Source organism: Myodes glareolus, chromosome 23 (assembly GCF_982192425.1).
Source record: "Myodes glareolus chromosome 23, mMyoGla1.1, whole genome shotgun sequence".
Classification (NCBI taxonomy): Eukaryota; Metazoa; Chordata; class Mammalia; order Rodentia; family Cricetidae; genus Myodes; species Myodes glareolus.
The window spans coordinates 36,911,599-36,931,396 of NC_142048.1; the positions used below are offsets into that span (position 1 = coordinate 36,911,599).

A 19,798-nucleotide genomic window follows, 5' to 3' on the forward strand; every position below is an offset into this window, starting at 1 on the left:
AGGACCGAGGGAGGTATATAAGATGTGATCCATTTACCGATTTTCCTGATTTGCCTCTTTTTGGAGCTAGAAGTTGTCTTTTATATGACGTTCCCCCTGTACTCAAGACTGTCTCAGAGGACAGTGCAGTAAGGATTCCCTCATACAATAATGAGGAAAATGGCACAGCTCTCCTGGTCATTGGCACAAGACAAATAGTGTTAAGACTTAAAAGGAACGATCCCTCTGGTATTTTCATTGAAACGGTGTAATAAGAAGTATAGTTTTCATGCTGGAGAGATGGCTCAGTGATTAAGAACACTGGCAGCTCTTCCAGAGGACCTGGATTTAATTCCCCACATCCATGTGGCAGCTCAGAATTTTCTGTAACTTCAGTTCTGGCTTCCATAGGCACAGGCATGTGTCTGCTACACACATACTAATTCCGAATTCCATATACATAAAATAACCCAAAATTGTTTTTTGAAAAGAAGTGTGATTTTCTTCACCAATTGAAATGATAGCTAAGAACGGATGTGGACAGTATTTAGGTCCTTTAAAATGCTGTTGAGTTCTCATGATCTCATGATCTCATGGCTCATAAGATCTCTTCCTTCTGACCACATAAGATGTTTCCAAGCTACCTGGAAGAACCCACACACTGAATCTCTGCAGAATTTATGTGGTTTCTAGGATTCACCTATTGTAATAGGACTTGAATTCATATAATGGAGAAAAGTAAGACAACAAGGATTCTGATGAGTCTGTGTCTATAAGTACTTTCTTAAGACAGACTTAAAGAGAAAGATGCATTCCGTAGTTTCCAGCACCCATGGAAGGCAGTTCACACCTCCTGTTAACTCTAGTTCTTGGGGATTCAGATGCTCTTTTCTGGCCTCCTCGAGCACCTGTGTACAACACACACACACACACACACACACACACACACTCAGTTTCCCCACTAGCATTTCTTTGGAGTAGCACATAGGCTTTCCCATGCTTTTTCCTTCTCTGTTGGAGAATCCATATGTCTGAGAATCCCTTGTTTGTTTCCTGGGTGGTTTTGGTCAAGAGTTCTGTGCATAAAGTTTGGTGCCTGTGCTCTGTTGAAGGTCTACTTCAGGAAGGGGAAGGTTCTGCAGGACGCGGGGTTCCTGGGTGATGCTTTACAGCTCTTCCTCCAGTGCTTAGCCCTTGATGAAGACTTCGCACCCGCAAAGCTACAAGTAGAAAAGGTAATGCGGTACGCTTGCCAATCATCTGTCTAAGCCAGGCTGGCACCCTCCAGGCCCCTTATAAAACAGTGAGACAAGGGACTCAGGGAGGAATTTAATCTGAGGAGCAATGGGACAAGCACGGTTTTATCTTCAGATACTGAGTTCTTTTTTTTTTTTTAAATTTATTTATTTATTTATTATGTATACAATATTCTGTCTGTGTGTATGTCTGCAGGCCAGAAGAGGGCACCAGACCTCATTACAGATGGTTGTGAGCCACCATGTGGTTGCTGGGAATTGAACTCAGGACCTTTGGAAGAGCAGTCAATGCTCTTAACCACTGAGCCATCTCTCCAGCCCCATTTTTTTTTCTTTTTTTTTTTTCAGATACTGAGTTCTTGATGAAACCAACGAATTTCATTCACAGATATTTCAGTGTAGTAGCTTAGCTTACTTAATACAGATGCTTTCAAATGTAGGTTCAACATTCCTAATTTGGAAATCAAACACCTGAAGCTTTGAGGATGAAAGTGCCTTGTGTGAAAAAGTTCGCACTTGACCTCATGTGACCGATTAGTCATAGTTAAACACAAAGCACAGGAGCACTGAGAACATGATACAGAATTACCGCCAATGCGTACACAATACTGATGGACTTGTGTCCCATCCCCAAGCTATCTCTCTGTAAATACTCCAAAATTGTCCAGTCAGAACCAAACTTATAGTCCCTGTTGGAAAGCGTTTCCATTCTCCCCCACTCAGGACTCTCAGGACCTGCCTGTGCCTTTCACTCAGGCCTTTTTCCTCCTATGGTCGTGTTGCCCCCTCAGCTTGTTCTGCCTTGTTTATCTCAGCACTCGGCACGTCTCTGCATAGACTGCCCTGTAACGGTTGACATGGCTGTGATTTAGTAGACAGTGAGGACTGGAAGGAGTGGAGAATGAGAGACGAGAATTCCGTGATCAAATGACTTCAGAGGGAAGACCGGATCAAACCAAGTTAGACAGATGTCATCATGGAAAAAATAGGCAAAAAAAAAAGTTAGCTCTAGTGAAACTGGGACAGCATATGAGAAGAGGTCTTTGAAAAATTCTTTGAGAAAATCCCCTGATTTAGAGTCCGAGCCACATTACCTCAGTGCTCACAAAACATGCCACGTCGCTTGTCCTTTGTGGTGTTAGGAGTGTGGCCTTTCATAACGATCCCTGGGTCTGTGTCAAGTACAGGGGCCCTGAGCCCCATCTCACAGAATCAGCACCCCTGGAACTGGGGAAATAGTTTAACAGGCCAGTTTGGAGAGCTTTTTGTGCCCTGAACTAGGAGAATTTGGAGATTTTTTTTCTCGATCCTCTGCTCAAGAATCCAGCCAGCAGCAAGGTGTACACATACCTTCTAGCCGAGCATCTTAACAAACTTTGTCCTCTGACCACACGTCTGTTGCCATTAGCTCCTGGTGAAACCACAGACACTTAAGGAGCTTGAACCTTGCACCTTCCATGCTGGTGGGCATCCTTCTTGTTGACAATGACTGTCTATAAACTGTGGAGTACTGTGCATACAAAGTAGGTAATGTCCAGTCAGTGAGAGTTTAGGAATGGACACAGCAGTGTGACAGACCCTGTCCAGGCTTTCCCAGCATCCCAGAACAGTCAGTCCCCCACCTCATGCTCCCAAGGAAACTGCCATTGGGATTTCTGTTCCCACAGGAGAACTCTGCTTATTCTAGAATTTTGTGTGAGGCATGGATGTATACTCTGGGTTTCCATGTGCTTACATACTCTGTGCGGGAAGTTTGTGTTTTTGGCCCATTACATGAACACACCACAGATTGCGGTTGTCAGCTGGCAGTGATCCTCATCTGCTTTGTTTCTGTGGTACTCTTTTGGAGGTCATGGTGGTCGTGGTGTTTGTTTTCCTGTTTCAAAGCATTTCATTGCAAATACCTGGGAGAGGAGCTGCTGAGCTCTGGGGTGGAGGTGTGTTTTAGTGTTCTCTTTTTTTTAATTAGAGGAACTATAAATATGTATGTGTATAGTTTTTTTATTGATGTTTTTTAGTATTAGGGCTCACACTGAGAGTGTGAGAATGTCACGTGAGAGCTCCTTCCTTACCAGTGAGCTTCATCTCCAGGCCCTGGATGGCTTTCTATTAAGTAGATATTGTTTGAGCGTCTACTGAATGCTTGCTCTATGTTACATGAGGAGCAGGCTGCTTGTCGTCCTAGCTGCCCTGCTAACTTACACCCGAAATAACCACACTGAAACTGTATTCATTTAAACACTGTCTGGCCCATTATCTCTAGCCTCTTATTGGCTAACTCTCACATATTAGTTTAACCCATCTCCATTAATGTTTATCACTACTGGACTGTGGCTTACTGGCACGAGTCTAACCAGCGTCCGTCTCAAACAGAAGAACCATGGTGTCTGCCACTCTGCCCTTCTTCCCAGCATTCATTTCTGTCTACTCCACCTATCTAAGTTCTGCCCTATCAAAAGGCCAAGGTAGTTTCTTTATTCAACCAATGAAAGCAACACATAGACAGAGGAACCTCCTACACCAGCTCTATTCACACTGGGTATATTTCCTTACACTGATTTGTAGATAACCAAATTCTGTGTGTTTGAGCAATGGTACACCCAAGAAACCTAACCCTGTTGCACATAGAAATACGATATTTTCTAAAATGCCTTTTTCTTTCAGCCAGTCATTCCCTCCATCTTAATAAACCTGTTTATGTGAGTGACTGGCATTTATTGCTTACTTGAACACCCAGAAGTTTCAGCCTTGCAGCCAGCTCCACTTGAACTCCTAGCTGTCACCGGGCCTTTTGCTCCTAAGCAAGTGCCCATATGGGCAGGCTGCCATATGGGTAGTTGGTGAGTGACAGGCTAAGTTCATTGTAAACACGGGGACCTTTAGCATCTTGTGCTTGAGTCCAGGTTCCTTGGGTCACACAGCACCACAGTGGTCTAGCTCCCACCTGAAAACACGCTAGTGCGGACACCTCGGTCTACCTGACGGCATCAGGCTCACGGATAGACTAGTTTCTGCTTCTCATAAAATCCCTTCCCTTTATCATCCTTATGTAAAAAGTCAGCCTTTCCCTTGAGTGCCTTCTAGGCCACTTTATGTCTTCCTTTCTTGGAAAAGTTTGACTCCCCCTCATTTTTTTCTTGAAGTGCTATGATCCCTGCTGAGACATACCTTGGTTTGAAAAACTTTATAATATGTTTATTTTTTCCCCTGATCACTAAAAATAATGCCTGCTGCTGCAAACACCTCCCAGAATTTGAATAGGTAATTATGTTGTCATTCTTCACCAGATAGTATATGTCTTCTGTTATACTTTTATATTATTTCTTACAGATTTTGTGTGACTTATTGTCACCCGACAACTTAAAGGAAGGCCTGAAGGAGTCTTCCTGGAGTTCCCTACCGTGTATTAAAAACAAACCTTTTGGTTTTCCTTCAGTAGTGGAAGAGCCTCACTCTCCTGGTGAGCTCAGCCTGAAGCAGGTAAGGGGTGGAAAAAAATGACCATTTGGTCTGTACCCCCAGCCTCCTTACAGCTAAGACCCCATTTTCTCGTAGTCAAGCATTAAGACCTGCTTAAGTGTGTATTGCCTATCTAGCTACAGGATCTTGTCTGCAGCTATTGACTTAGAATGTAAAATGTTTTCTCTTTGACGACCACTTTAGGTCACTTAACTGTCAGAGAATAGACAGTGTTTTAGAAGACGCAGGTGGCTATAAATATTTTATTCTCGTCTCAGAGCCTCTGTCTCCGTTAGCACCACTGCCTTACGCCTCACTGTGACGTCAGTCAGCTTGATGTCTAAGGCCGCATAAACACTAACAGAAGTCATTTCCCTGCCCAGTATTAGAACTAAAAAGTTTTCTTAAATGAGTTAAGATCTCACTTCCATGTTTCTTCTGGGCAAGAAGAATAAAGGGCGATGAAGAGAGTTACCTTTGTTTATTGTGTTCTGTAGACGGAAGAACAGCCAGAGGACGCCCCAGAGCCTGTCAAAGGGAGTTTAAATCGTGCTCGGTCAGCACAAGCCATCAATACCGCAGCAGTGCCTGCCAGAGAAGATGGTTTAAAGCGCGTGTCCTCGGAACCTTTACTGTCCGCTCAGGGAAGAGGTGTTCTGCTGAAAAGGAAGTTGTCTCTCTTAGAGCAGGATATGCTTATTAATGAAGATGGGAGGAACAAGCTTAAGAAGCAAGGTGGTAATGCTTCCTTTCTGCTCTCCTCCCCGTAAAGTACTGATTCAGAATGGCCTTTGAACCTTTCCCCTAAATAGTAAAACCCTGTCTGTTTCTTTGAATAGAATCTCCCAGTGAAGACTGTGTGTTTTCGTTAGCTTATGGTGACATCCCAGAAGAATTAATAGATGTCTCAGATTTTGAATGTTCTCTCTGTATGAGGTAAGTGTATCACATTTTTTAAGATGACTATATTGATAGAAATGTCGTATAGATAAAGATAATGTTGAGTAAGATAAAGTCCTGATGTTGGTTAAAGATCAGAAGGTAGAATTTTAGTCCTAGGTTTAGCTTTTTACATCTTTGAGGAAAAAGATCTCTAAACCTCAGATCTCCAAGTTTGGACAGTGAGGTTGTTTTTGCACAGCCTGTACCGCAGTGCGGGGTGAGCCTGGTGGGTCAGCTAGGAACAGGATGTGGGAAATTGTAATGCAATTTGAGTAAGAATACAAATTATGTATTTTATGTATTGTCCTTCTCATAGCATGGAATAAGATTTTCATTATGTAAATATTTATGATTCTGACCATTAGAATGATTTAAAAGGACTTTGTGTCCAAGGCCTGGGACTGGCCATACTAAGCTGAGCATAAGAATCTGTAAGCTCCTCTGCAGGTCTTTTCATTCCGAACCTCAGTTTCCTTATCCAAGGATTACACCAGATGACTTCTAAAGTACATCCAAATCTGGTAATATACTGGGAAAGCCAGAGAGTTATCTTTTAGAAAATAATTATAGAGTAAATACAGTTTTTCTGTACTGAGAGTCAGATCTAATACTACATTTTGGTGCTTCCTCAGTCATACTTATTATGTTTTCCTTTTGTGAAGCAGGAGCTCGCTGTGCAGCCTGTGCTGGCTTTGAACTCATGATTGCCCTACCTCATCTTCTAGAGTGCTAGGATCAAAATATTGGGATTAGGACTGGAGAGATGGCTCAGAGGTTAAGTCAGAGCACTGCTCTTCCAGAGGTCCTGAGTTCAATTCCCAGCACCCACATAGTGACTCACAGCCATCTATAATGAGATCTGGAGCCCTTTTCAGGCATGCAGGCATATAGGCCTGAGGGAGGATACTGTATATACAATAAAATAAATAAATCTTTTTTTTTTTTTAGGAAAAAAAAGAAAAAAGATTGGGCTTAAATACCTACTCCTCCATGTCAAGCTAGGTCCTTTTTTCTCTAAATTAAATTTGAAGTTACTATGTAAAGTGAGTTCATCATGGTGTCTTCATACTGTTTGCTTAGAATACCCTTTTTTTTAGCTTGTTTTATGAAGCAAGACTTTTTATCAAACTATGAAGGACCATTTTTAATGAGTCTGTATAAAAATCTGATGACCATCAATGGCATACTTTATTTTTTTTTTTTTTTTTTTGAGCTGTCTTTGACCTCTGCTTTTACTTTGAGTTTGCTTTCAAGGCTCAGTTTGGATTGGCCACACTCAAGTGTTTGGTGGCCACTGGTGGCCATCTAGTGGTTACCGCAGGAGTCAGCACAGTTCTAGGCCCCCGGAGCATGCGTCTGCTGATGACGATCTGTCAGAAGGTTAAGGAGAGCACAGTATACTTAGCATGGCCCTCTTCCTCCTCCCCTGCCCCCTAGCTTGGCCCCCCTCCTCCTCTAGTAGAGATTTGTGTTGTGGTCCATTATTAACAGGTGCTTTTCCAATATGAAGGCTCATAGCGTGAAAGCTAACTTGTACTTTTTTCGATTTCAGGTTGTTTTTTGAGCCAGTAACAACCCCTTGTGGACATTCATTCTGTAAAAATTGTCTTGAGCGCTGTTTAGACCACACGCCATATTGTCCCCTCTGCAAAGAGAGCTTAAAAGAGGTTTGTGTGCATTTGTATCTGTTTAGTGGCCTTAAGTTTGACAGCATGGTTTGGTTTCTGTTCAGCCACAAAATGTGATTTCATTTTTAAAGTGACGCGCATTATACATTCTGTCTGACTAAGCACACACTGTTTCTTACCCATTGTACTGACTGGTTTGTGTGTCCTTTTGACACAAGCTGGAGTCATCAGAGAGGAAGGAGCCTCAGTTGAGGAAAGGCCTCCATGACATCCAGCTGTAAGGCTTTTCTCAATTAGTGACCAATGGGGAAGACCTCAGCCCATGTTTAGTGGTTCCATTCCTGGGCTGCTGGGCCTGGGTTCTATAAGAAAGCAGACTGAGCAAGCCATGGGAAACAAGCCAGTAAGCCGCTCCTCTTCATGGCTTCTGCATCTGCAGGAGTTGATTTGAGTTCCTGTCCTGACTTCCTTCAGTATGTACAACAATGTGGAAGTGTAAGCCAAATAAATCCTTGCCTCCCCAACTTGGTTTTTGATCATGGTGTTTGGTCACAGCAATGGAAACCCTGACTAGGACACCCATGTTGTTTAGGAAAAGAGAAATTGAGAGTTGGGAAGAGACTAAAGACTAAGCCCGTTCAGTTGCCTGGTCAGGGGAAGGTTAAGTTTTAATGATGACACCATTAGGGGAAATTCTGCTGGCCTGCGTCTCACCCAGACTGGGGGCCTGTTCCAGAGCTCTTATCACCTGGAGCAACTGTCCTGTACAGCCTTCTGCGTGTAGAAATGGTCCAGCTTTCCTATCCAGTTTGGTGGCCACCGGCCACATGTGGCTAGTGAAGCACTTAACTGGTGGCTCGAGTGGCCGTAGGACTGGTTTTCATTTTGTTTTATGAACTAAAACCTGAGGCATGGTGGCCAGTGTTTATTGCACTAGGCAGGGCAGCTCTAAGCAGTGGTGGGGTAGAAGAAAGCAGGAAGCACTCCATTAACTCAGAGCCAGAGGTCAGCACTAGCACCCTGTGATGGGAAAGGTGGGGGCAGTCCCCTGGCACCCTCTCCATTAGGATCAGCAAAGTGGGCTTAAGCCTCATGGTGCTATGTAGCAACTTCAGTGGGCGCACCCATGGGAACATGCCTCCCTGTGTCCTGTTCAGAGAAAAGTGTCCTCCACCCGTAAACTCAGACATGGATAAAACCTTTTTGAATGTAGTTATTTTCTGTATAAAAAATACCTGTGTGGAAAACACAGTGGTATGTGTTGCTACATTTGATATGTGCCTTACATAGCAAACTGGTATGTTGAAAACAGACACAAGCACATATATGTACACACACACACACACACCTGTACACACACCCCCATATACAGTGTTTTCAAAGTCAAGCAATCTAAGAAGGGTTCACCAGTTATAACAGCTTCTTGTGTTTTGAGATAAACTATGCTAAATATGCTATTTTTCCCAGAGTTTAGATAATCTGTATTATAGTTCTCTTATTTTCAAGTTACCTATTCAATACATTGCTTTCATTTAGAAATATTTGTCTTTGGTGACAAAATGACTGTAACTATTAGACAGCTAAGTTTTTCGGAGGTGAACCACTGCATCCATGGCTATATTTTCACAACACTCCTAAAAACCACTGGTCGGACTGTCTAGTCCCTGTGACTGCTGCACATATTTGAACTCCTCCCAGGGCCATAGGACACTATTTCATCAGCTGTCAGAACCCTTATTAACTTAACAAAAAGTAGTAAGAAGACTGCTCTCACAAAGTCTGTGATGTGTTTAGTCTCATGACAACTCCTGTTGTCTAGCCGCGTGGTCTAATGGGAGACTGCCCAGGTCCTCCTCTCCAGTGGAGATGGAGCACCTCTTCCAGTGTGTCCACTGATCCGCTCCTGTGTCATCTGAGACCTTGCTGGACCTGATTCTCAGACTCTGCACCACACTGCCTAAGTCAGAATCCTTGCGTGTGTCTAGCGGTCTGTTTCCTAGTCAGCCCTGAAGCCTGCTTCCATAGCTCCTGCCCGGACCCTTGTGTTCCCACCGTGTTCTTCACTGGACAGAACTGCTGTTTCCGTTGGCTTGACAGATTGAAGCTGACTTCTCTTTTGTGACTTTCCTACTGAGTTCTCTCTAACTACTTGTATTTAAGACGTGTATTTTTTGTCTGCATACTCTGAACTTGTCCCTGATCTTAAGTAACTTTTAGTTTAATTATAGAGATTTATGTATCTATATCCATATGGTACAGTATAGGTGTGGCTGTGACCCTTTACTGTGGTAAAAACAGTAAAATCCAGTGTAAGTTAAAGAGTAATTAAAGAAGATGTCATAAACACGTAGTCGGATCCTGACCCGAGAAAGCTTTCATATAGACAGGAGTGAGGTGGATTTTTTTTATCAGTATATCAGCATTGATATATGTTACATGTGGATAGCAGCTTTTCAGAGTGTTGAGAGGGGAATACACATGGACCATTTGTGCGGGGACAATCATACAGGAAAAGCGGCATCCTGATGAAGACCTAAGGGAAACATAGGAGAAAAATTAAAAGGGTTGAGTAGTAGTGGTTAGTTGATTAGTAGCTCCTAATCCCAGCACTTGGGTAGCTAAGGCAGGAGAACCTCAAGTTCGAGGCAGGCCTGTACTACACAGTGAGACCGTATCTCACGGCAGCAAGCAGCACTCCCAACAACAAAAGCGATGTAGAGGCTTCATCTTTGAAAGCAGACAAAACAAGAATTGTTTTGAGTTTATGAAACAAGACAAGTGCATTAATTTCTTCACCACATCTTCCTTTTACTTCTTAGAAATTGGCGTGTGTTGTGGGAGATGGCAGGGGCCAGGCTGGCTGCTGCCAATAAAACTCCTAGCAGGGCAGTTTCTACCCAGGAGCTTGGTTCTAGCTGCGTCTCCAGTCTTTGGCACTGGAGCAGCGGCCCGGGCAGGTTTCCTGTGTAGCTGCACGAACTGCAGGGCTCCCCTCACTGATTAAATGCAGTCAGAATCGAGTGTGTCAGTTCATACCAGAGGCTTTGATCTCTGTTAAACTCTTACTTGCTTTATACAGTTGACAAGCATCTGCTGGAGTGTGAAGTAATTCTGTCTTTCAGTATCTCGCGGACAGGAGGTACTGTGTCACACAGCTGTTGGAAGAGTTAATAGTGAAGTATCTTCCGGACGAGCTGTCTGAGAGGAAGAAAATCTACGATGAAGAAACGGCCGAGCTCTCACAGTAAGTCTCTTATTAAATTAGCTGAGATCATGAAAACAGCGAGAGAGCCCTTCCTGAGTGAGCAGGATTCAGCCAGCCAGTCTTGCACAGAGGTGTATCGTAACCATTGATCGGGGTTCCTTCCTTGAGTAGACGAGATAGAGGAAGCGCGATCAGGAGAGTCCAGGTGTTGTGCGGGGAGTCAATGCTGCAGCTCTGTGGACTGAAGCAATGTTAGAGGTTATGGAGGGATTTCCTGCCCTGACAGCAGGCGGTGGAGGAGGGTAGAGGTGAACTAGGTAAGGCAGATGGGAACTGGTTTCCCACATCCCAGAGCAGGAGGAACATCTGCCCACATTAGCAGCCATGTTAACAGGCTAGAGCCGTGGTTCTCACCCTTTCTAAGGCTGAGAACCATGGGGCTAGAGACTTGGAATGGGGTGGGAATAAAACATGAAGGGAAGCCTCAGCAGAGATGGCAGCCGGCAGAGCATGCTGGTTGGCAGGAGGACGAGGAAACACCCAGAGGCGACTCTGGGGTGCTCGTAGCTGTCCCCACTGCCATGGACCGCCGCGAGCTGGGTACGTTTGCCCGCTCTGCTGCCGGGTACTCTTTCTTCCTTCTCTTTTCCCTCTTCCCCTGAATATTTTTGCTGTTTTGATCTTGGGTCTTTTAATTTCTTTGCTGGATTTTTAATTTCTTAACTCTTTCCTTCACTTCTCTTGACTAAACACTGAAGAGCACTACTAAGTTTTGTGTGCTGTTATTGCTGAGCGACTGTTTGCTTCTATTGTTTTTCAAAACACAAGTAGAACATGCTGGATTTCTCAGTCTGAAAACAGAAGGAATTATGCATGTGCCCTGTATTTTCCCAAGTGTGCCCATGGAAGTCTTCCCAGGCTAGTGGCTCTCAGCACAAAAGCTCCTAGCTCTCTTTTACAGCCCGTCAGTGATTTGTCCTCCCACGAAGCTGATGTTTTATTATGTAGTTTTATGATAGAAGATATTGAGATGAAAACTCTGCCTCCTTTTGATACTCAGCGAGAAGCCTAGATTAGAGAGCTGAAGTAACACTACAGATCTGAGTCTGTGCAGCCAGCCCGCCCTTAGGAGAAAGTCAGGAAGTGGCAGAAGCAGCAAGTGGAAGGCTGAGAGTGGTGGCGAGAAGCTGGGGACATCCGTGCTTGCTAGCAGGGCTGTTTTTTTAACTGGGCTTTCCTGTTAAGCATCGCGTGTCCTTAGGTCATTAGTGGTCACGTGGCAGCAATATGTAAAGGGAGTGGAAGGAAGCAAAGCTATAGTTGTGGAATGCACCCTCCATGACCTTACCAGAGCAGACACTCACTTCACGGGACCTTGCTGGCTGCAATATCCCTTCCTCTCCTCTACAATGCCAGCCACACTGTAGTGTGTGCAGCCTGGACCTCCTAGTGGGCAGCCTGGCCCTCCATCTTTGGCCACCCCATGCTTTGCCCTATACTCTACGGTCTCCTCTTCCAGCTGCCAGCTTCCAGTCACTCCCCACAGTGCTGCTGTGAATATCCTTTTCTGCATCTATGGGGTTTCTAAAAAGACAATCCTTGATCCAAAGAAAAATGAACATCTCCTACCTTGGATGTACATATCTTTTTCCGCTGCCCCCACAAGGCCAGACTTTCTCATCCTTGCCACCCAGGCATTGCCCTTTGCCCCTCTTACTGTTCACAGTCTGGGAGGAGAAAGGTGACCGTCATTTAAGGTACCTGACAGAACATTATTTTATCTAGTTATCTCTGTTGATGGCTGGAAAACACCATGCTTAAGAATTTTGTCCGTTTTAGGAGCCCATTTTCTTCTCAATGTTCTGTGATAAGAGCTGTAACTCTGTCCTGGGTTGGAAGTATTTTGAAACAAGTTCTCAATGTACAATGTTAGTTATGATAAATTTCCTTTTGATTCTTAAAATAGTTAGTTCTATATGGTACCCACTGTTTTAGGATTCAAGCCTATAAATGAGAGGAACAGAGACGCGGCAGTGTGAACTTGAGGAAGGGGAGCTGCCTCCTGTTCTAGCCAGGAATGCAGGGCACATGCGTTCTAGATCTTGCTATTGTTTTTGCATCAGTTTTTTTACGGTTGTAAGCCTGGTATATTTTTGCCGTTTGATTTGGCCTATAACAATGAAACTGCTTTTCTTTCAGCTTGACCAAGAATGTCCCAATATTTGTTTGCACTATGGCCTATCCCACTGTGCCTTGCCCTCTCCATGTATTTGAGCCCAGATACAGGCTCATGATTCGAAGAAGCATCCAGACTGGAACCAAGCAGTTCGGGATGTGTGTCAGTGATACACAAAACAGGTAGGCAGATTCTTTGCGACCTTTGACATCTTTGTTTCCACTGGATCTTTCTTTGTGTCTGGATGAGGCTGCACACACATTTGCTCAAACACTGGTTTTCTTTTAGTTTTGCAGATTACGGTTGTATGTTACAAATTCGAAATGTGCATTTCTTACCTGACGGAAGGTCTGTGGTTGACACGGTTGGAGGAAAGCGGTTCAGAGTCTTAAAGAGAGGAATGAAAGATGGCTACTGCACTGCAGACATTGAGTATCTGGAAGATGTTAAGGTATTGAAAATGTTCTTTCTCGGGTGTGTTCTGGGCTCCTGCATCCTAGGGCTTGGTACCTACATGCAGGGGAGGTTTTCTAGGCGCAGGAACCGGTTCTTCTAGTCATCATTGCTGCTCTTGAGGATTAGCTCCAGTTGCCTTTCCTTTATCTTGATCTTGAGTCATCTGCTCGTTCAGGAGAACGTGGGGATGAGAATCTGCAGCCTCCTCATGTCCCAGGCATCCCAGGCAGTACTGTGCTCACAGTAACCACTTAACAGTAGCAGTTGACTAATTTGAACTTATAGCTCATCGAAGTTTTAAGTTTGCCTTTACCTTATTTCATTTGATTCATTAATAATTAAAATTATTATCTTTCATAGACTAAAATTAGTCACAAGATTCTTTCATGATTGTGCTGTGTGTTGGGATTTTTCCTGTGTCAGGAACAATCTTAATTATAAAAATAAATACAACTGGCTGCTACTTTAGAATGGTAGGATGTCCTAGTAAGACACTGGCAGTGTGTATGTGCTGCTGATAGCTTTCCTAAGGAAGGTTATAGTGACTGGCACCTTTCTATCGGGTCGATGTGGCCGCTCAATCTTGTCAGGACCTAGTTTACCAAACTGGAATTGTATCGAGTTGAAGCGGTTTCTATGGGAAAGGCAGGATAAAACATAGTTCTTACGTTGTCACTATTCACTGATCCATTTTGGCCCTTCATTTCAGTCGACATTTCTTGACTCTTGGGCTTGGGCACCCTCACAGAGAGTCCATGGAGTTTTCAGTTAGCAGCGAGAGAGACGAAGCGGGAGCTCTTCGTTTGCCAGGGATCTAGGATGTGTATCAGAAGTGACTGACGGCTGACTGACTCCAAGTGCTGTGTCTTGTCCTTGCGCTATGCTATGCTGACGGCCTCTCTGGTGACAGACTTGACTGGCCCGGTGTCGCCCGTTCTCTCTTAAAAAGATGTTGTGCAGGAGGAGGCAGAGGCAGGCAGGTCTCTGAGTCTGAGGCCAGCCTGGTCTACAGAGTGAGCTCCAGGACAGATGGGGCTACGTAGACCCTGCCTCAAACAAACACAGATAGATGTTATGGGGGATGCTTTGCTCTGTCAGTTAGGGAAGAATCTTGAATGAATTAAAAATTGATTGATAATCCTTGTCTTAGAATGCTCAGCTGATGGAATTGTTTACAAAGACAGTGTTCTTTGTAAAACTTTTGAGCTTATTTTAATTTTAGGTAAATTTGCATAATGATATATCACATTTGATGAAAAAGTCCCTTGTGTATATAACTGAATATATATGGCTGAAAGCTCATAGCTAGGAGAGTAATGTATTGGAAGTGTGTTTAGAAACTGCTGCCATGCTTTGGAGACAGGGCTCTTGGCTTTGGCCATAACAATGTCTAGGGATTCTTTTCACCCTTTCATATGTTTTGACTTTTTGCTTTTGTTTTTGTCTGTTCTGTTCTGAAAGATCTCAATTTTATTATTTACCTTTTCTTTTTGTGGTAGTAATTCTATTTTCTGTAATGTCTAATGAAATTTTAAGCTCTATTTAATTGTTGTAACAATGTCCTTAACCTTAAAAAAGCTTGCTTTTGAAATTTCTGTTTGCCTCTTGGCTGAGTTTGTTTTTCTCTCAGACACACAGCTCTCTACCATTTTAACATGTCAAGCACAGCTCATGGATCTATCGTGCCATGCAAATCATGACTGATTTTAATGCTGAGTTTCAAGTTTTATTTTAGTTTCTTCGGAAGTCAAATGAGTGGCCTTTTATGTCTTGTGTCTTTTGTATTTCAAAACCTTCCTGAGTTCCTTTGTTTTGTGTTAGTCATCCTTGGAGACGTGAAAGTCTGAGTAATTCTGCTTTTTAAAAATATTACATTCATTCATTCATTCACCTGGTGTGGGGACAGGGGCACTCATGTGCTGTGGTGCTCGTGTGAGGTTCAGAGGACAACTTTTAGAAGTCTGTTCTCTTTTTCACCATGTGGGTCCCCAACCAGGTTGGCAGTTTCTGCAGCATGCCCCTTTACCCAGCAAACTGTCTTGCAGGCACCTGCTTGCTATTTGTTCGGATGAATTAATGTGCCATAACAGAGCCCATCCAGGCACACAGCCAGTGGGACAGGAGCGTGGAAGAGCCTATAAAAATGCATGAGTTCCTTGCCTGTCCACCTGTGTTCTGTGAGTCTCCTGGCTGAAGATGCCTTTCATCTTACACTCACCATCTGGGGTGTAAAGGGTTCGTGGAGGAGTTCGTGGAGAGACCTACAGTTTTTATGCCAGAAGCTGAAAATTGTATACTCTGTTCTCTGCCTTTTGGTTTGCCAATTTTGGGGCAAGTATTTTTGCTGCTTTTTGTTAGTGTTTTGACCCAGTTCTCTGGTAAAAGATGTGTTTGTGGCTGCTCTCCTAATACTGCCTTCTGCCATGTCCCTTGGCAAGCCATTTTTCTTCTTATTGTAGTGACTGTTTTACTCCAAATCTGTGCAGCCCTTCGAACCAGACCTCATTGTCCACCACACTTGGTTCTTCTCCGACTGTCAGGCTGCTGCCTGCTCTCGGTGGAGATCAAGCCACACTCTTTCCGGTGACTCCCAGTAGGACTCTGTAGGGCAGAAACACCAGCTGTTATTGCGTGAGGCTGTCTGTCACGTGACAATCCGGCGCTGGTGTGGCCAGTCCTGTTTGTCGGTGCTTTTTTGTGTTCTGTGTGGTTGATGATAAGGGCTGGAAAATTGGACCCAGAGATTTTACCCGCCATTCTTTCTAGATTGAGAATGGAGATGAAATCCAGAGTCTGAGAGAGCTTCATGACCTGGTATACTCGCAAGCCTGTAGCTGGTTTCAGAATTTAAGAGACAGATTTCGAAGCCAAATCCTTCAACACTTTGGATCAATGCCTGAGAGGGAGGAAAACCTCCAGGTAAGATGTTGCTTCTGATGGTCTTACTTTTTCATAAACCTAATGAATAACTTTACACATCTCCTTGTGTTATTTTCTTTGATCCCATCTTTCAAATTACGAGGATATTCTGTAGAGCACCGATATCCACTATATACAAGGATGCCTCCAGGAGAGAGGGCTGCGGCGGGGGGGAGGGGGGGGCTGTGTGAGGACTTCCAGAGTGATGAGGGCTTTCAGGTAGGACATTCGCCTCCATTAAACTGCGACTGCGAGGCCGCTGCACCTCCAAGCCATCAACTGCCATTTTGACCGTTGAGAAATATATGGTTTTTCCATCTTACAGAAAATCTTCTCACCTCTCCTTTTATCCCTATGTCCTATTCACCACTTCAAGTCCCTCTTGTCTGTCTGTGTTTGACATTTCTGTTACCATAACTGTCTTTCTTGGGGTCCCCTCAAGTACTGGGGTTTATGTAAAGCTGAACCTAACGAGTGATGTGATCAGGTACCCTCCATGCATGGAGTTCTATGGGAGCAATTGCAAACACCATGAGGAGTTCCCGACCTTGGGAAATCCAATCACAGACCCACAAGGAACCAGTGTTAGGCACAGCATTTTGAATTGAATCAGCATATTTATGGTTAGAAGATAATAATGCCATAGTGGAATAATGTAAACATCTGAAGATCAAACAATAATAGATCCCTTGTGAGGCACCATCTCTCCTTCCGTTCTTCAAAGGTTGGTCTGAGCCTGTCAAATCCCAGTGACTCTCTCTTCATCTGAGGACAGGACCCATGCTGTGTTCAGTGTTATGCCTTGTCTTTGCCCATTTTGGTGTTGAATCTGGCTAAACAGTATAGAAATGGCTCTCATAAGACAAAGTAGCAAAGTACATTTAAAATCTTTAGAAAGTAACTTTTTTAAAGATCTGGTGGTATTTCCCCATTGCCCTCACTTTTGTCACTGCCACTGGTTTCCAGTAATGACAGCTTAGGAGTCAGGGAAACAAGGCAGCCACTGAGTGGAGTCCGGGAATGAGAGCGCTGTATGATGCACAGTTAATACAGCCGTCGGAGACTGGAGGAGAGAGGTCAGTGGTAACGACACCAGAGGTCACACAGTGTCACAGTGATTCATCTGGAATGGCAGAGCCCCGGGCTTCACACAAACTTGTAAGGAAAGTGCTACAGTTTGAGGACTCCAGTGAGTGCCCATTGTCCGTCAGCATCAGTGGAGTGGGTGGTTTTCTAGAATTCTCTGGTATGCCGCCCCCTACACACACACTTTGGAAGAGTTTCTAGAGAATAATGACCTCTTTTTCCAGTTTTGGCTTGTGCTAAGAGTGCCATTGGCCTGCTTGAGTCTCACCTGGAGATATGTGGAGCATAGGGTTCTGGGAAATATTGTCTGGGATGTAGAAGGACATAGACCTGAAGCCAAGTTGAGAGCAGCCAATAAATGGAGCCATCCCGTCCGCACTGTCATGGTTCCTTTGTTCTGAAAGTTGGTGTCTCTGCTTTGTGAACACCAGCACAGTGAGTAATAGGAAGGCTTTCAAATCCTGTTGCTTAAATGTGTTGTTTTGGCGGCTGCTCCTGAAATGTACAGGAACTGCCTTGCCAGAGACACGCTAATCTTTCAAATTGGGAAGCCAAGTTTTTTTTCTTTTTCAGGATTCTAATTTTTGAATAAAAATTTCAAGTATCAATTAGCTTCCTGCAGTGCTGTAAATTCCCAGGTTTGGCCGAGTGAGGCACTGGGCAGCACTGGAGACATGCTGACTGCTAGAACTGAGCTGCTGTTGGTGTCCAGTAGGTGGAAGTCACAGGTAACCTGCTGAAGGACTGCAGGGTCAGCACTGTGGCTCACAGCAAAGGGTCCCCAGGCCCCAAATGGCAGCAACCTGAGGCTCCGAGCCTGATCTTGCAGTGACAAAGGAAACCATTGGCTGCGGAGTCAGGGCTGGATTAAAATCCTGACTCCATAGTTTGGGAGCGGAGAGACCATGGGTGATTACATCCCAGTTCCCAGCTTTAGTTCCTCAGTGTCTATGGGCTCAATAATCCCCTGCCTTAGATGATTCAGAGACTTGGTAGCACCTGGCATGCTGACTTTGTAGTATTTACTATCACATGCTCTTAACGCTGTGAACTGTTTGGTTGGTTTTAGGCGACCCCCAATGGGCCTGCGTGGTGTTGGTGGCTGCTGGCAGTCCTTCCTGTAGACCCTCGGTATCAGCTCTCCGTACTGTCAATGAAGTCTCTGGAAGAGCGGCTGACAAAGATACAGCATATCCTGACTTACTTTTCTAGAGACCAATCTAAGTAACGAACTGCTTGGATCTTCCTTAGCTTGCTCTTAGCCCCAAGGCTGAGAGCGGTTGGATTTCATTTTAAAGTCACCCTAATCTGGCTCCGTCGATGGCCAGATTGTCCGCTGCCTTTGCACACCCAGTGCTGGTGTAGGAATTAAGGAAACTCTTGTTCTTCAGCCTCCTGAATCTCGTGGATCTGCAAATGAATACCTTCCACTGGGTCCTAGACCACTAAGAACTTGCACAGAAAACACACACTGAATGTGTGTTAAACCTCTACGTTGTGATGAAGTTGCACTATGTATGCTACTCTAATTGAACTAAGTACTCCGTGTGTGGATGATGTGTGTGTGCGTGCGTGTGTGTGTGTGTGTGTGTGTGTGCCTGTGTGAATGCAAGCGTGCGTGCATATGTGTGTTTGTATGGGTAGTGTGTGTGCTTTTACTCTGGCTTTAAATTTTAAAAGACAAAAAAAAAAGCCATAGAGAGTGAACTTGCTGAGGGTCCTCTATTGCCCACGTTTACAACGGTAGTCATAGGAGTTTTCGCAGATCGAATTTGCCTCAGATTTCTTTGTCCCGATGCTTCTATTTGCACAAGTATATACACTATGGTACAGAGTATCAGTTTTTGTTGTTGGAAATCCTGCTCTTGCTGAACTGTCCTGGCCATTGACTATGACACAGTTTCTTATTTATGTAAATACTTGCATCCCCATGGCCGGCAGGCAGGGATGTAGAATCTAGAGCCAGTCTCCAGGAACAACTGCAGACCTGACATGGTACTGTGCATCCATTCATAAAACACTTAAAACTGTGAAAATATGGTTTACATTACAATGTACATAAAGGTAGATGGAGAACTTGGTTCACCCAGTTAGCTTGTACATTCTAGGGGGCTTTTCACATTAACTGCCCGTCTCTGTCATTTAGAGTTTGACATGATAACTTGTATTTAAGGAATTAGGTAGTGTATAAATCCGTCGAGGATCTGGGGGAGGAGGCGCTTAATGTAGAACTAAGCTTGTAAGGTTTGTTTTGTTTTTACTCTGGTCTTGGTGCCAATGTTAGTTATGCCTTATTCATATCACAGTTAGAGTACCGTGCTGTGACATGGTTATACCCATGCTGCCCTACCCTTTGGTAATTATTTGTTGCAGATTTGTGACTGTCTCTATTAACTTTCTTTTATGTAAGTAATTTGTACAAGTTTCTTAAAATTTTTGCTTTTGCTTATTTAATTTTGAATAAAAGCTAAATTCATAATACTTTTTCCCTTAAATTGTAAAGTGATGTAAAAAAAAAATCAATACAGGGACCAAGCTATCTATCTATCTATCTATCTTTCTATCTATCTATCTATCTATCTATCTATCTATCTATCTATATGTATATATGTATATAGATATGGATATATTAGAACATACGTGTTTGGTTTCCTGTTTTGTGGAATGAGGCTTAAGTTGTAGATTTTTTTTT

General features: G+C 43.9%; 1 protein-coding gene across 2 annotated transcripts in view; it reads left to right on the forward strand.

The window, feature by feature from the left end:
* Lonrf1 (LON peptidase N-terminal domain and ring finger 1) overlaps positions 1-19,587 on the forward strand; it is a 34,992-nt gene extending 15,405 nt beyond the window's left edge. The window contains exons 3-12 of one of the 2 annotated variants that reach the window (XM_085680200.2): positions 1,092-1,214; positions 4,566-4,715; positions 5,192-5,432; positions 5,534-5,630; positions 7,189-7,303; positions 10,387-10,508; positions 12,669-12,827; positions 12,934-13,096; positions 15,868-16,020; positions 18,176-19,587. In XM_085680200.2, the coding sequence (XP_085536326.2) occupies positions 1,092-1,214; positions 4,566-4,715; positions 5,192-5,432; positions 5,534-5,630; positions 7,189-7,303; positions 10,387-10,508; positions 12,669-12,827; positions 12,934-13,096; positions 15,868-16,020; positions 18,176-18,334 (1,482 nt within the window). In that variant the 3' untranslated portion in view covers positions 18,335-19,587. The remainder of the gene's footprint in view (positions 1-1,091; positions 1,215-4,565; positions 4,716-5,191; positions 5,433-5,533; positions 5,631-7,188; positions 7,304-10,386; positions 10,509-12,668; positions 12,828-12,933; positions 13,097-15,867; positions 16,021-18,175) is intronic. The other variant, XM_085680201.2, reaches the window with a different exon arrangement.
* The last annotated feature ends 211 nt before the right edge of the window (positions 19,588-19,798 follow it).